The sequence below is a fragment of the Frieseomelitta varia genome, unplaced genomic scaffold, assembly GCF_011392965.1.
Source record: "Frieseomelitta varia isolate USP_RPSP 00005682 unplaced genomic scaffold, Fvar_1.2 scaffold_450, whole genome shotgun sequence".
Classification (NCBI taxonomy): domain Eukaryota; kingdom Metazoa; phylum Arthropoda; class Insecta; order Hymenoptera; family Apidae; genus Frieseomelitta; species Frieseomelitta varia.
This window is the reverse complement of record NW_025110202.1, coordinates 106,496-122,839: the sequence shown is the minus strand read 5'-3', so window position 1 is coordinate 122,839 and position 16,344 is coordinate 106,496. Positions and strand designations below refer to the sequence as shown.

At 35.1% G+C, this 16,344-nt stretch overlaps 2 protein-coding genes across 3 annotated transcripts; one reads left to right on the top strand and one right to left on the bottom strand.

Annotated features, from left to right (window-relative positions):
- Nucleotides 1-2,426: 2,426 nt before the first annotated feature.
- Nucleotides 2,427-5,130, bottom strand: LOC122532359. Of its 2 annotated transcripts, XM_043661080.1 has the most exons (7): nucleotides 5,020-5,126; nucleotides 4,742-4,948; nucleotides 4,485-4,650; nucleotides 4,204-4,421; nucleotides 3,968-4,132; nucleotides 3,707-3,885; nucleotides 2,427-3,646 (listed from the first exon to the last, which is right to left on the bottom strand). In XM_043661080.1, the coding sequence occupies exons 2-7, from the start codon at nucleotides 4,849-4,851 to the stop codon at nucleotides 3,507-3,509; spliced, it is 978 nt and encodes a 325-aa protein (XP_043517015.1). In that variant the 5' UTR covers nucleotides 4,852-4,948; nucleotides 5,020-5,126; the 3' UTR covers nucleotides 2,427-3,506. The 2 variants fall into 2 exon arrangements, with proteins under 2 accessions (XP_043517015.1, XP_043517014.1); XM_043661079.1 differs by having other exon boundaries at nucleotides 4,742-5,130.
- Nucleotides 5,131-5,462: 332 nt separating this feature from the next.
- Nucleotides 5,463-7,030, top strand: LOC122532358 (WD repeat-containing protein 18). Its single transcript, XM_043661078.1, has one exon. It carries the CDS (start codon nucleotides 5,633-5,635, stop codon nucleotides 6,923-6,925), a length of 1,293 nt encoding a protein of 430 aa, XP_043517013.1. The 5' UTR covers nucleotides 5,463-5,632; the 3' UTR covers nucleotides 6,926-7,030.
- Nucleotides 7,031-16,344: the final 9,314 nt, after the last annotated feature.

The window sequence follows — 16,344 nt, the reverse complement described above, 5'->3', positions numbered from 1 at the left end:
TTTCGTGGTAAAATTTCAATGACAAATAAAAAGCTAGAAATTCGAAACTCTTAGAAAATAGAAAACGAGAGAATTGTAAATTAAAAATATTCCAAGCCTAATGGGATTTAATAATTGAGTTTCGTGAAATTCCAACCTTTTAAATGTCATTAATGTTAACATTTGGTTTGCTAATCTCCCACTTATTCGTGCAATCTATTAATACTCGTATATTATTAAAGCAAATCGATCAATGTGTCCACATACTCATGAATAGCATTTTATACTGATCACCTCCATGCATCTTGAAGGAAACGAAGCTTCCTCGCTTAGGAAAGAAACAAGAAGGGAGCAAGAAGGGCCTCCGCGTTGGGGGTGGCTAATACAAGTGGGACATTGAAGAAAAGGGTTAGGTCCCATACGGTGACAACGGCAAAACTCGAAACGACGTCGTCGGACTTGGCTTCCGGCCATTTCCCAACTATCGATCCACGAAGCGTTACGACGAAGCTGCCCTACGTGCAATTATAGGTGTATCGTGTGTATAATACGACCCTGGTACGTGCATAGCCGGGGGCTAGATCGCCGTCGGTGTACAAGGACGATTCCCGAAATTTGGCCGCGACACCGGAATCGCGAATTCTTCGATGGCCGTGAATGGAACGTGCTATCAAGAATAACTGTACTGTTACTTAAAACTGTTCCATCCAAGAGAGTTCCAAAAACGGGTCAAATTCCATCCATCTAGATGTGTTACGCTATAACCTATTTAGAGAAATATAAGTTATTATAACGTCATGGATTTACGGACTGCAAAAATATTCAGAAAATTATTGAACTTTGAATTTCATAAATAAAAATTGATGATTGGTTAGGTTTAAGTGAAGTTTGAAATTTTCAAATTTATTTCCGAATTGAATCATTTTCTGGGACCTCTTGTACAACGAGGCTAATGGAATTAGTGAAGTTTTATAAATTGCAGTTTATAAAAATAAAGTTATCGTGTTATTATAACACTAGACTTCGATATGTATTTAAATCGATAGTTGAATATTGTATAGGGAAGAAAATTAAAAGTTCTATGAAACGATTCATTTAGTTGAATGTAACACAACTAATAAGAATAAAAAAATTGATATGGAAAAGAAGAACTCATATCATAACTATATTTTAAATATTATAATTTGAAATTATTTACCCAATTATTTGTAATAATAAGTGCATTTAGATGGAATAATCAGTAATATTCATCTTGAGAAATGTTTATAGCAAGAATTGATAGAACGCGGAATTTCAATTTTAATGATTATTTCTTGTAATATATTTTTGGGTGAAGCGGCGTGTAAGAAAGACACAGTTCACCCACCCTATGAATGCAACACAACGGTGCGTTTCCACGTATGCGTGGAATCGATAACTGGGAATTAGTCTGACAGGCTGTCTGCCAGAACCACGTACGTATATCTACGTGAAAAACCTTGCCAATCATGTTAAAGTAATTAAATCGAGCAGGTGACCAAGTTAAATATAACTGGTATACTCTTCCTGAATGAAAAAACTCTTAGATTAATATTGTCTTCCAATTTTCCTTGGCTCCTGAAATGATTCTCAGTATAAGAAATTATTGAACAACATTGTAGAAGGAATGCTTTTATTTAAAACAGTCGAAGTTTAAAATATCGTTACCAAAATTTCCCTCTGAACATGCAGCTTGTCCATCCTATTTTCAAATTTTAATTTTTGCATTCAAATAATATGTCCTTGTACACATCTTGTGGATAATGCCATGTACATTAAGTAATTAAAATAGAAATGAACGTTGTGCCTGAAATTATGTCAGAAACTCGGCTGAAAATCAACGAACTTCGATCAATGGTTTAAGATATGAGACTCCATTCAGAACAAATAAATGATTTTGAAATTAGGTTATCATAACCAGTTCAGTCGTAAACGTTTTACCTTTCTATTTTTCTACGGGCTCCACCTAAACACACTATCATCTGCGTCGTATCAGGCTGACATGTACATGAAAAGAATGCCAGCCGACAGAAAGACAAACTACAGAACAAATAAAAATATGTCCGCACAAACTGCGCCGTAAAAGCCAGCACGAGACCGAGATAAATAGAGGATCGCCGTAGTCGGTACCAAGGATCAATATGTCACAACCACGGTCACAAATATATAAAGCAATAAGCATACATATAGCCGGTCTATACATACGTTAAACGTCTTGTATATTTCGTTCCGCCATGAGCCGCCAATCCCGCCAATACCGTCACAAACCGCCAATTCCGCCATGAAATCATTTCTCGATTATCGACGATCGATTATCGAAAAATTTACATTTACTCGGGAACTTCACCAATGTAAATATTATTCTCCGTTAATTTTCTTCTCGGTTAACGTAAAATACATTTTTCATTTGTAATAAAATTCACATAAAATTCGTTCGTCCATAAATATTTATTATTACAGTCGCAAATAAAAAATTTGTAAGTACATTCCATTTAGGAAACAATTCGATTGAGGAAGAATATATTTTATATCTGTCTAATATTCTTATCAAAAATTTATTTCTTTTTTTTACCTTTTACTATATAATAAAAAATAGCCAATTAATTAATTAATTTTTATACAAATAGACGTATCGATATTATCGATTGATTTCGCACGATGTGAGTGGCGCTGTGATCAGTACATGTTAAATGTCGCGCGCCCTTTTTTCTTTCACCGTGAGGATTGAAAGTTTTTAACGGTTGAATTTTGTTACTAATTGTTAACCAATTAATTCTTAGTGTTAAAATTTCTTCCTCTAGTAGTCAATTCAATTTGATTGTAACATCAAGATATTAAAATGGATTTCACAACACTTATAACATCCAGTATTCTCGTTACAATGGTAAAACACAGAAAGGCACTTGGCAACCAAACTGGTGAGTACTTCAACATACGATAAATATATCAACACTCTTTTCAACCGTTTTTTTTTCTTTCTCTCAAATATTTTAATTAGATATAAATATTTAACAAACGTGACGTTTGATAGCGGTATAATACGAAACAAATTTCGTAACTATTTCGAGATACAAATTCAGATACGCAATATAAAAATGATTAAATACCTAAATTTATAAAAAATTATTGAATAGATGTATCTCAACCAGATACAAAATTCAATGACGAAATTTATTCAATAAAAAAGTAACTGGGTAATTAGAAATATTAGCACCATATTAAGCAATTATATCGTTATTATAAAGTGCGATATAAATATAAACCGTTTTGTGTATATTATAATATACTTCAGGGTATTAAAAATACCTTCTCTTAACTGGCCTATATACACTCGTTCATGAATGTCGAACGCGTGTAATTATAACGCTATTTTAAAAATCCTCTTGTCCTCTTTTCTAAGTCATTTTTTTTTTCATTGTCCATAACAATATTTTGTTCACGATATTGCATTCTTCCGTAAAAAAATGACATCATTTGTCGAGATATGATTTAAATAAAATTGATAGATTTCATTTCAAGAAATCTTCTACCTCTGCTAGTTCTCTTGCTCGAGCTTGTTCATGAGCCCAACGATCTTCTGCAAGCTTATCGCTCACGCCCCATTTGTTATGATAGATACGTTGCCTACATGTTGGACATTTTTTACCCCCTGTAAGAGAGTAAGAGATATTTACAATTCATGAGATTAATGTGAAGTGTTGGAAATTACCATGGAATGGAGGAGTCTTCATGAATGTCACAAGACACCGTAGGTGAAACAAATGTCCACAGTAAAGTCTTTCTACATGCATATTTGCAGTTTCGTTGGTCTCTGCATTTTCTGGGTTGGGTGGCAGACAAGTTTGTCTGCATGACTGACAATGCTCTTGTGGTAAGGTCTTTACAGAACTAAATAACAAAGAAAGAACATTAGCTGACAATAGTAACGATATTGGGTAAATTGTATTGAAACATTGATTAATAGACATACTTTATGAGGAAAGAAATAACAACTTTCAAGGATGGTGAAGGAACAAAGGAAGATTGTGATTTCTTGTTCAGTGGTGGTTCTACACACTGTCTAGCTAACTCTTTTCCTTGGCCTATGAAATGACGTACAAATAATGATGGAAAATTTGTATCTGCATCTTCTAACCTACGCATAAAACAATTATTAATAAGAAACATAAACTTTCTGATTATTTTTTGAGTAATATTGATACATACTTTACGCAAGCAACTGGATAATTATCTGGTACCTCGATTTTAGCTTTGAAATAATATAAACCTTTTTGAATCTTCAAACTGACACAAGAATACTTTTGCTTCAATTTTAATTCATCGTCGTGCTCCAAAATCTCTTTTATAGCTGAGATTTCATCATAACAACAAATCAAGGGATTTTCATCAATGAAATTGCGAATAAACTTCAATATTGGTAGCACCTATGAAATTAAAATTCATATAGTAAATTTATAAATAAGAAAGTATTACATTTCATAGGTTACCTGTGCTTTCCCTAACAGATTCTTGCATTCCTTTTCACAAACTTCTGTTAGACCATCAAGTAATTTCACAGACAAAGTTTTGCTTTTCAACTCAATTAAGAGTGGAGTATTAGGATAGTCTTTTGAGAACTGAATGCACACAATAATGGTTTTGCACCTAGTTTTTCTACAATTTTTGTGAATAGTTGAATTCATTAAGAAATATAAAACATTATCTGGAATTAGTTTTCAGTTATCACAGTCACTATTGAACTTACGTTATTTCCACTCGCACCATGGTGCGAACACAGGAAACAAGACGACTACCATCAATGACATTTTGACAAAGTTTTGATACCTCTTGTAATTCATCATCGATAAAGCCCATGAGAAAATTGAAACAAATGTACTTCACAGTCTAGTAAGTCCTTCTAAGTTTTGTTATCAAGTAGAACTGTACATCCAAACCCAGTAATGTAACAGAACTAAAATTCGAAATAAGACTAAATAGACAAATCACCGCGTTTAATTTTCAAAAATTAAAATTATGACATACAACTGCTACCAAGGTCAGTGGGAGAACTTGTGCTCAGTTCACTCAATGTTTGAAAACATGAATCAACAACGTTGTTACATCCTATTATGATGTAATACATCTTCAGTAATCGAACGAGAAAAAGTGATTAAGAAATAAGATATTGATAAGTAAAATAATTTTGTCAACAGTTTATTGTTCTTCATTTTTTGTAACAAAATATATTCTGATGTATATAATGTTATACAATCATTAATTATAGTTCTATTGCATATATAGATTACTCCTTCTGTAAAAAAAAAAAAGAAGAAAAATGTACGAAAGAAAATATTTCTTTAAAGAAATAATTGTTTATTTAGCCATTATAATTATTTAAAAACGCTTCATGATCGAATGATAATTGGAAAGTTATAGTGTCCAATAGGATCGTTTCTTTAATATCTAAATTACGCATCGATGGGCAATTCTAGTAACGTCATACTCTATGGTAGGAAACTAACCTAGTATAACACACGTGTTTACGAGAAATTCAAACCTCGATTCAAGAAAATACTATGTCAGAATGAAAGACATGTATCAAAGGATCACGTTAAGGCTCAAAATAACTACAATTGGTTTTTAAATTCTAACAAGAATGTCGCGAATTGCCGATACGAGGGAAGTGATTTTAACTAGTGATAGTAGCAGTGAACATTGGAGCGCGGCCGTGTGGGATCACCGAACAGGTTCTATTTTATCGACCTACAAATACGCTGCTGCTCTCAGTCACAGAAGTCTTCAACTCTTAAGTGATAGTTATGTAGTGGGTGCGGATCTAACGAAGCCGCGTATATATGTTTGGCCATTAAACAGTCATACTCCCATATCTAACCTTCGACTGACAACGCCGGGAAAGGTCACTGCTTTGAGCTGCACGCCCAATGGCGCCTATATCGTCGCCGCCATTTCCGAAAAGTTATTTCTCTGGCAACTGTGCAACGGACGTTTGTTAAAGAATCTGTCGCAGCATTACCAAACTGTGAGCTGTTTGTCGTTTAGTAAAGACAGTTCTATTTTCGCTAGCGGTGGTGAGGACGGATTAATTTTTATATGGTCGTTGTATCGCGTATTGAACGATGAGCATCCTACGCCATTGCACACCTTCTCTCATCACTCTTTGCCAGTAAAGGATCTACAATTCGGGCATGCTGGCGCGAGAGGAAGACTGTGTTCTGTATCTCTTGATCGAACATGCAATGTTTACGACCCAGGCTCCGGACTGCTATTGCTCACCCTTGTGTTCGACGTACCGCTCAGTTCCGTTTCCATGAACACACGCGAAAGTGATTTATTCGTGGGCTGCACCAACGGTGACATATACCGATTCAATTTACACGAGCCGCCACGTGGAATAGAGCATCATGTGCAGGTACGGAACGACGGAAATTCGGAGGGCGTGATAGTTTTCCATGGGCACAAATCGAGCGTGGTGGCATTGTCGATATCGATAGATTGTCGATCCCTGGTGTCAGGCTCGACCAGCGGCGAGGTTCACGTTTGGGACATAGCCAGTCATCAAATTCTTCGTACAATCGATCACAAGGGGCCAATCACCGCAGTATTCTTCGCGAAACACTACGACAATTTCCGGGTCACCGACCTTAAACCGCGTTTGCAACTATGCAACCTACAGAGAATATCGGATGATACTGGAAAAGAGAATTCCATCGAGGTGATTACAAGGGATCGAAATACCACTGATATCCTAAATTTTGACTCGTTCACGGAGAAAAACATCGATACGATCGGATCAGGGAATCCGACTGCCAAAAAACTTCTCGAAATGAAGGAAGAAATTTACAAACTGAAGAAGATCAATACCGCTATCTATCAATACAGTGTGAATAATATTTTGAATAAGTCAGATAAAAATTTAACTTTGACTTAAAATTTTGTACACACGAATTTCTATATTAATTAATAGATTATTAGGAAAAGTCTTTTTATGAATCGAGCGTAATAAAAAGTATCTGTTGCAAGCTGTAAACAATAAAATAAATTTTATTTATCCCTTATCCCACCTATCCTCTGCGATTTAATAAATGCAAAAAATCGAGACGTATGTATTTCGCTTAAACTAAAGTTTAAAAAATAAAAGTACAGACACTTTGTTACAACAAATTTTAAAACAAACAGATAAGATTGATTAAAGAAAGGAACTTTTTTTATATTTCATCTTTGAAATGCGCGCGCAATGATCATACAAGAGTAAAGATTACAGCGCCAATGAAGCGGTAAAATGTGCAACTACATATCGCGATATATTCAATTGTAATCGATATCTCCTGATCGATTTATAATGTTGAGTGTTCTAACTGACCGTTAGAAGTAGTATTTAAGTGGGAAGCACAGCAAGAAGAAGTATCCTTCCGAAATTGTTAGGCAAATAGTACAAATCAATCATGTTTTTAGATTTGTTTTAGATGTGTTTGATACATTTACAACGAGCATTATTTGAAAGAGTTGTTACATATATTTAATATAGTCTAATGGTTAGAAGTGAATATATGTATGTATGTATTTTCATGTAGTGACGAAATTTGTACCAACTAGTTTGTATATGTATTTTTTGATCTGTTTCAAATATTACAATACGTAGATATTTGTATATTAATATACAAATGTATATAATACATGACATACTCATAGTGAAAGTCTTGATTATTGAGGGAATCAGTTCAAATTCTCATCCCACCAAATTAGTTTGTGACACGTATGGGATATATATTATTATTATATTTCATCCAACATTTAATATTTTTATCGTCTTCTTTTCAACATTCTATTCTATTACCTTCGTTTACTTAACGTATGTGTACAATTTCTTTTTTCAATAATATTTATTTAAAAGTTTTGGTTTTCTTTTATACAGATTGAAGGGAACTTTGAAGCATTAGAGTAATATCATCAAAATTAAATCATCATCAATCAAAAGAAAAGAACATCACGGTAATTAATATTAAATCTAATAGATTTTTATGCAGAAATCGAATTTTTATCGTAATATTTGATTTATTTTAATAACAGCAGACTTTTTCAGGACGGAATATGCTATCATCGATAAATCTATTTTCTTAGATTTCTCAATCTTTTCTTCTCTTTCTGCTTCTGCCAAAAGTCAAGAATGTACGTATCTTTCATTACTCAAACTTTTCAAATAAGCAACACTGTCTTTAAGAATAAATTAAAATTTATGCTTTGTTGTAGATTTTTCACTCGATTCCTATTTGACGACAGGCTTCACTATGACTTTCTCTAAACTGTAATTACATTCATGACAACGTTTTTCGCATCTAATCGTGAGTCGCATGTATTTTTGTTCCTCTGGTCACTCAATCATGTCGTAGGATGAAAGGTCCGAATCGACACGGGTGGCTAGTTGTATTATGTAGAATTCTTGACGAGCATAGTGACCGCGGGTATTTATTATGCCCATGAGTAGTGACACTCTTTTGTTTGTGTTTAATTTATTAGTTCAGGATAGGTTTTCTTGCACGTCGCGTTGTTAAATGTTAATAATGATATATTAATGAATATAATATTGGTATAATAGTTTAATGCTAACAATAATAGATATTTATAATAACACGGAATTATTTTATTAGTTCCATGTAGTTAATTTCAATAGAATTTGAGACATGTAATTTGGAGATATTAAAGTCCAATTTTATTCATCCAAAAGTTTATTTTTCACGTGCAAGAGGACACATCGCGGCAGGCAGATTTCAGAATCAAAACAACACTTTATTATTATTTTGTGTTCTCAAACATGTGTTTTGATGTGAATCGCCTGAGGATATTTTGACTCATTGAGTTTTGTATTATTTGCATTCAATCTTATTCTCTTTTCTAATAAACGTATTTGTTTCCTAATAGAGTCATCAGAAATTGAAATAGTCCGCTAGATACAACTAAAATAAATATTATATATTAATTTCTTTTTTAGTTCAGGATTTTCAGGTTTAACCCTTTCCATGTTCACTGTCTGTATCTCACTCACGTGCTCAGGTGCTACTTGAGTGGGAAAAAGCCAATGGGCATGATGACTATAGTTTATAAGTCTAACAGTTTCTTAGCAACTGACAATGCGTTAGTGTATCGTGCACGACGTATTTTCTACATAGTATGTGTGTGTGTATGTGTGGTTAGGCTGTAGAATTGCGTTGTTTTCGTTCTACTATCCCAACATAATTTTGATTAATAAATGTAACAAATTTGATTAACAAATTTGCTGTCGATACGATCACAGTATACCTTCTTGTTATATTATCTCTTCAAAGATTATATATACATTATGAATATTTATACAATCGTGAATATTCAATTAAAATTATATACGTATGTTTTCATTACATTTACGCAATGGTCATTAGCCATCGTCAGTTGATTTCAGGAAAATGGTACGTAAATTAGAGTGTGAAAGTTGAATGCGAAACTCGGGTGTCGGAGGCGTCCCGGGATGCTCTTCCTAGAGTAGGCTTGCGCCCGAGCGTGTGAGTGAGAACCGTGGAGCGAGTGTGTTGGTGTGCTTGTCCTTTGCCACATTTTTTTAAATATAGGGCGGCTGGATAGGATAGGTAGCTTACTTTCTGGTATGTGTGTTTTAATTATAAGTAAGTAGGGCCGGGCAGGTTGGCACAGTCTCTTGTCGCGTGCGTTCTCGCGTGTTCAACCTGTTTCAGGAAATCCAATTTGAAAAATCGACGGCGAATAGGACACGAGCGAAGGATTCCACCTGTCTCTGATTTTCTCCGGCGGTTTTTCGAATTTCGCGGTCGTGGTCGCGTGTAGGTCTCGAAACGAAACGAGCCTAGACTTAAGTTTCAGCCGGCGGACCGCCGAAGAAAGAAGTGGCTATAAGCCGAAGAGGCCCGGCAAATTGCCGTAGAAGAGGGCAACTACTAATGGCTTTCCATCTTCTGGACTATCCAGAACATGGGAAGTTATTCTCGTTACTACTTTGTCACTATGCTCGCTTTTTAGTACATGTAGTATGTATTGTAGTAATATTTTTTTTTTTTGTCGGTTGATGTATACGTCGGTCTACCATTGTAATAGTCAAATCGTAATTTAAGCAATATTTCGAGAAATTAATTACGACTAGAGTTGCGAAATAATTAAGATTTTGTGAATGGATGTTGATTTCGGTTTGAATTAGACCTGTCTGATCATTTTGGTCTGCTTTAGTGTTGCGATCGAATTGTCATAAATTCTTAAAGAGTAATATTAGTAAAAGTTATAAAATTTAAATTCAAATACTCGTGTTCAAAGTGCTTTAAATTAAATTTTGTTTGCTAAAATTCAATCAATAAGAAATGTAATAAAAAGTAAATGAATAATGTAAATCAAATGGAATGTAAATAATTGTCTTATGGATCATTGAGAATGATTAAACAGAATACTCTCTCTTTAATCCAGACGAACACAAAGGAACGATGATTGTAGAATTTTATTAATTTTTTGATGTTTAAGTTTGTTTCAGGTAACATCAGCAAAGGAAAGTACATAAATAAATAATGTTCGATATTATGTCTTGTTTCTTCCTTTTTATTAGGATTTTCACAAACAGAAGTTTGTGCAGGCAAAGAAATTAGATTAGTTTTTTGAGGGGTAAATTTAATTTAACTTTTACTTGTAGATTAAGATTTTCGTGATAATTTTCCTTAAATCTTCTTTTGCTATTCTGATCAGTGATGATCAAAAGAATTGAATATTTCATAAACAAATGTCGAAGAAGAAGAAATGTAAAAGAAGGCTGAATGAAACCATTCAAATAAAGTTTCCGTTCTTCAGTGTCAAGTTTATTATATAACGTGAGACTCACAAAATTAGTAGATCTTTTTGATATAAATTAAATAGATGGAGAAAGATCACTCGATTCACTTCTTTAGAAAGTGAAAAACAGGCAAAAAGTTTACACGTTCGTGGATTTGACATAAGGAGGACGATATTATCCGCGAAATTTATATTCTCGCAGAGATAAATCATCGTGCTATACGGGGAGGTAAAGGGAATTTAAAAATTGTCCATGAAAAAAAACATGGAAATAATAACGAAAAATTGGCGTTGCTGTTTTACTCTCTGTCACCGAGAAAAAACGTTTTACGAAAGTTGTAACATGTTCATATCACATGACGATAAAATGATTAACTCGTGGTACAAATACATACGTTAAATGAAACGAAATCTGGTCATCGCTCTATTTAATGGCTTACAATATTTCAGTTATGATTGTCGCCAAAGAACTAATTCAAATCGAAAATTCGGCGTCAAACGACAGATTCACGCAGTTTACTTTTTTCGTATTATAAAGGTTATTTACCTTATCGCGGGCCTTCATGCACAATTGTTTAGCGAAATTTAAAAATGCGTTATCACTGTGAATAAATAGTTTTGTACAATTCACGCGCCATTTACTTTGCCACGATCACTTCTCTCTTGAATATTTTTAACGCTGTATTCGTTTCATCGATCAGAAAAATATTTTTCACCTTTCATTTTTTGGCCAAGAGAGAAAATCACAGAGGATTATAAAATACAAAATATCAGACAATTTGAGAACAATACGATTCTTATTCTGACATAATATTTGTTTATAAAAGCTGTATATTCAAACACAAATTATGGATGAAATGGAATCTGATTTTCGCATTGTAAAAAAATTCATTATAAATTTTTTATTTCTCGCTGGACGTGCAAAACAGGGTATATACTAGAATTATTCTCTGCTCGTAAATATGTTGTGTAATGTTAAATATTGTAAACATATTTTATTTCAGAAAAAAGCTGATTTTCATTATTCTACTAATAATTGGTTTTTCTAAATAGACAATGATAAAGACACGATCAAACACTCAATGTAACCTTGAGTCTTGATCCAATGAACGTTAAGGGGAAACAGTTAAAAGATCGTCGAAAGGAAACTACAGACTAGACCGGAACTCAGAACGTTTAACATACATGTAATAGACATGCATAGTAGTCGTATTATTCAATCCACCTGTCTGTATTATTAATTTTATTTCTGCGAGTAAAATTTCCTTCGGATAGATTAACCTCTTTCTCACGGCCATTCGAAGTAGGTGTGCATAAAATCCTCGCGTTACACGGTGGGATTCACATTACGTAAAGCGAACGTAGTAACTTTGAACGCGTATAACATGTAACCCCTCCTTTTGCTCACTTCTCTATTTCAAGTTATTCTCGCTTTAATGAAATATCAGACGAAGATCCTTCGATATTAATTATTCGCGCATTTGGTAAAAACAATTCGAACGTGCGTGAAAAATTTTCACCATTTTTCGTTTTCACACCTTTCGGATCGCTACGTGTCTGCGATTTTTTTTCGAAAAGGAAGAGATATACACATATATATTCTTTCATTACAGAATAATTATTCGAATTCGAAATCACGCGAATTTTACGTGATTTTCGTTCGGTTGCGTTTTTGCACGAACCACTGACCATTTTTTTTTTTTCGCCTTTCGTTCCGACAAAGAAAAAGAATAGAGAGAGAGAGAAAGAGAAAAAAAACAAACTTTGCGGAAGCTGAAATTACGTCGAAAGTTGAAATCATTTCACTAATGCGAATTTTGCTATTTTACCTTTTCCATTCGACGTCTAAATTGATTAGCTCTTTCTTTTTCTTTATTGCAGAAGCACCGTTTTTATTAAAGAACAATTGTGCAGATGTTCGCGCATTAAAACGAATAATTAAACTTGCAAACGATACAGGATAATAACTGACGATGTGATAGTTCTAATTAGAAGCAGAAAGAGTAAAACGAGGAACAATAGCGTGGTATATCGTGAAATACTTCTTTGCGACGGAGTAAAAGGCACGGAGGAAACAGGATCAGCTCTCATTTACATACCTACGTATGTAAATACATACGCATCACTCATTTATCTTTCATCTGAAATTGAAATTGACTCTGAGGAGGTACACCATTCGTGATAAAATGTTCCGTTTATATCCCCAAGGAAGCCATCGTTTTGTCCAAGCCGCAGCACTTGTCACGATCTCGCTCGGCGTCGCTAAAGAATGGGATTAATTATTCGCCGGGCATTAGTCACGACCGTCACCGTAATATCTGCGGTGCGTAATTCACCATCGGCGAATCGTGGGATTTGCCATTCGCGTTTTACATCCTCTCTATACTAAATATAGGTGGCCCTCGTAAATCGCTCATGTTCGTTGCGGTCGCAATCTAAGGACGCGTTTGAACCGAACACGGAGGGCTCGTGCTCGATTAGAGCTAAATGGTCATCGAGAAATCTGTCCGTAAACTCATTTACACACGGGAGAGCTTCTTCACGGCTTCATCGGTGCAAATCCAACCCTGTAGAAATTAGATAAGACGGTCTCGTTTAATTTTATCAAAGCACGAAAGCCCGCCCGCTCTAAACGACGCGTTTCAACGTCTCCTTTCAAAGGCATCGACTCCACCTCGACTGTTAATTCCGCGTATAATATCGCGTTTGTTAATTACTCGCCGTGTTCGCGAGGTAATCTCGCGTTTCACGAGAACTCCGGCCCGGTATATAATTGTTCCAACATCGAAAGATCAAGACGGGAGATTGCTTCTGATTTTCTTGCTGTTCATTTTCTTTATTATTTCCTACCCAGGTGATGTTTCGTTCGAGAAAGGCAGTAGCAGCATTCGTAGTATTCTAAATTTTGTTTCATTTGGCTTTATTATGGCGAGCGAGTGTCCTTTGTTTTGAACGAGAACGAAAGAATTTTTTTCGTGAAAGTTTCAAAAATAACAGATGGCGTTCTCTTGTTTACACAAGTTTATGCAAGTTTCATTTGTGTGTCGTTTGTTGAACAATACTGCGTTTACACAATTTTTCTTTTCGGAAATTATCTCACGGTAATTGGTGATTTTATCAGTGTCAGAATGTCTTATCGTTAAATAACCAATCTAGCAGAGACGGTTATTTAAAATTCTTTTCGTACGTTCGTGTTTAAATTCTTTTTGAGAAGTTTGACATCTGTCTCTCAATTTGCAACACTATATTTACGAATAATTTCAGCAATTTATTCTCAAGCACAAGATGAAAGCATCGGCATCGATTTAGAAAATTTTCAACGGGAAAACCAATCATTTTATATTTCTCCTAAAAGTGAAGAGATACAAAGTCTGTCCTTAGCTGCTCGTTTTGCAAATTACAAAGCTGAAACAAACGAAATCGAGTACGCTTAACGCGCGTGTCTCATTGGCAAACAACGTGAATAAATACATAATGAATTTACGCGATCCACGTCCACGCGCAGTTCCGGCGAATAAATCAATTGAAATGTACATAATTGTACATTTGGCGAAACGAACGCACAATTATACATTAGACTTGCTCAGCCCGCGAGATTAAAGTCCCTATTTGCCCCCGGATAAATCGTTTTCCACGCCTCGATGATTTTTCAATTTCACTTGATAACAAGTTCCCCACGAGCGTTTCGCGAATCTTTGCGAGCCCCGGTGAATTTTCGACGATGTTTAATCCCGCACAGTATCGGAATCGACGTTCCACGACGACAAAAGTGCTTTCGTTAGAATCCACGCAAATTGGGTCAAGTTTGCGTTAGATGAACTCTCTGAGAATTTTTCAAAATCCATGAATCTCGCGGCGTACGCTGCTGCTGCATACACTCACAATATTATTTCAAGCTTATTATTACAAGCAATCGTTTTCGCTGGCTGGCGAACATTCGCCAGGGAAACCTAGGGTATAACGTCACGTTCAACAAATTTCACGTCTTATTCACTGGTCCTTAAAAAAACTATACTCGAAAAGTAAAAATATACTTTTGTCTTTAATTTAGAGGTAATTATTTCACGTCGTCTCTGAACACCGCCGCGATTTTATTACGATCTGTGTCTCTTGGTGTATAACCTTCTCCGTCTGAGAACACACATTTCTTTCGGTCTCTCCTGTATTTTCCCTTCAAACCAGATTAATATTATTTCAAACGTAAAGAAAGGGAAGGGACAAGGAACGCTCGTGACAGCGCGCGTTTAAAAACCCGGGGCCGCGTGATTTTTCTCTCTTTCTTTTTCCTGCTTCGACGTCAGACATACGCGAAATAATTATTTTTTAATTGCTTTAACTGTGCGAAAGGGCGCTAATGCAATTCCTTCGTTTTCAATATCCCGTGACCTTCTACACGCCCCACCCTCCAACCAGGTATTGATATTATTCTTTCACTTTGAAAAGTGGCTCTCGTAATGTATATAACAGTCTCGGAGCACTTGGCGTAGAAAAAAAGAAAGGAAAAATAATAATCGCGAGCGATATGTTGTCGCGAGGAAACGGCGTCACGGTCTCCAGTAAAAATTGACGACGCGCGCGAATAAGCGGAATTTCGCTCGAGGTGTTGCTCGGGGATAAAGAGGAAAAAGGAAAAAGAAAAAAAAAAAAAAGGAAAAGAAAGAGGTGAAAGAGGGAATTTACTATTTCTCGTAAATTTGTTTCGTTGCACGCTTGTAAGCCCAGGTTACGGGATCCTTTGCTAACAATAATGGAACTTTTCATTGTGCCTAACACAATGACCGGCCTGTTTCTCGCCGACGTGAGAGGGGACTGGAAGTTGAAGCGGCGCGCAACGAGAACCGTGCCTGGAAAAATAGACGGGACAGCTCGCGACTAAGTAAGCGAGAAAAATGTTTCAATTTTCGATCGTTCGCCCCGTACGAACGACATATTTGCCGATGTTCGCCGAAGACTGGGAGGAATTCTTTTTTCTCGGCGGGGTCAGAGCGTACCTGGGCACGTGTGGTTACGTGCTCGCCATTAGTGAAACGCCGAGCGCTCTCGATGGACCTTTGCGCGAGTGATTTAATATCTGGCTGTAATAAATGGAACGTCTGTGTATTTTTTCCGTCAGTCGATGGAAAAGTTTAGTTATAATCATTACGACTATTATTATGTCTGAATATATTACGATTTACAGTCGATGGAACAGTTTAGTTATAATTATTACTATTATTATGACTGAATATATTACGATTTACAGTCGATGGAACAGTTTAGTTATAATTATTACTATTATTACGACTGAATATATTACGATTTACAGTCGATGGAACAGTTTACTTATAATTATTACAACTATTATTATGACTGAATATATTACGATTTACAGTCGATGGAACAGTTTAGTTATAATTATTACTATTATTACGACTGAATATATTACGATTTACAGTCGATGGAACAGTTTACTTATAATTATTACAACTATTATTATGACTGAATATATTACGATTTACAGTCGATGGAACAGTTTAGTTATAATTATTACTA

Excerpts from the sequence above, each read along its gene's own strand:
- LOC122532359 (XM_043661079.1), bottom strand. The coding sequence starts at position 4,851 with ATGGGCTTTATCGATGATGAATTACAAGAGGTATCAAAACTTTGTCAA. Across the intron at positions 4,651-4,741 it reads ATGGTGCGAGTGGAAATAAC|AAAAACTAGGTGCAAAACCA; the intron begins GTAAGTTCAATA and ends CAAAAATTGTAG. Across the intron at positions 4,422-4,484 it reads ATCTGTTAGGGAAAGCACAG|GTGCTACCAATATTGAAGTT; the intron begins GTAACCTATGAA and ends TTAATTTCATAG.
- LOC122532358 (XM_043661078.1), top strand. The coding sequence starts at position 5,633 with ATGTCGCGAATTGCCGATACGAGGGAAGTGATTTTAACTAGTGATAGT.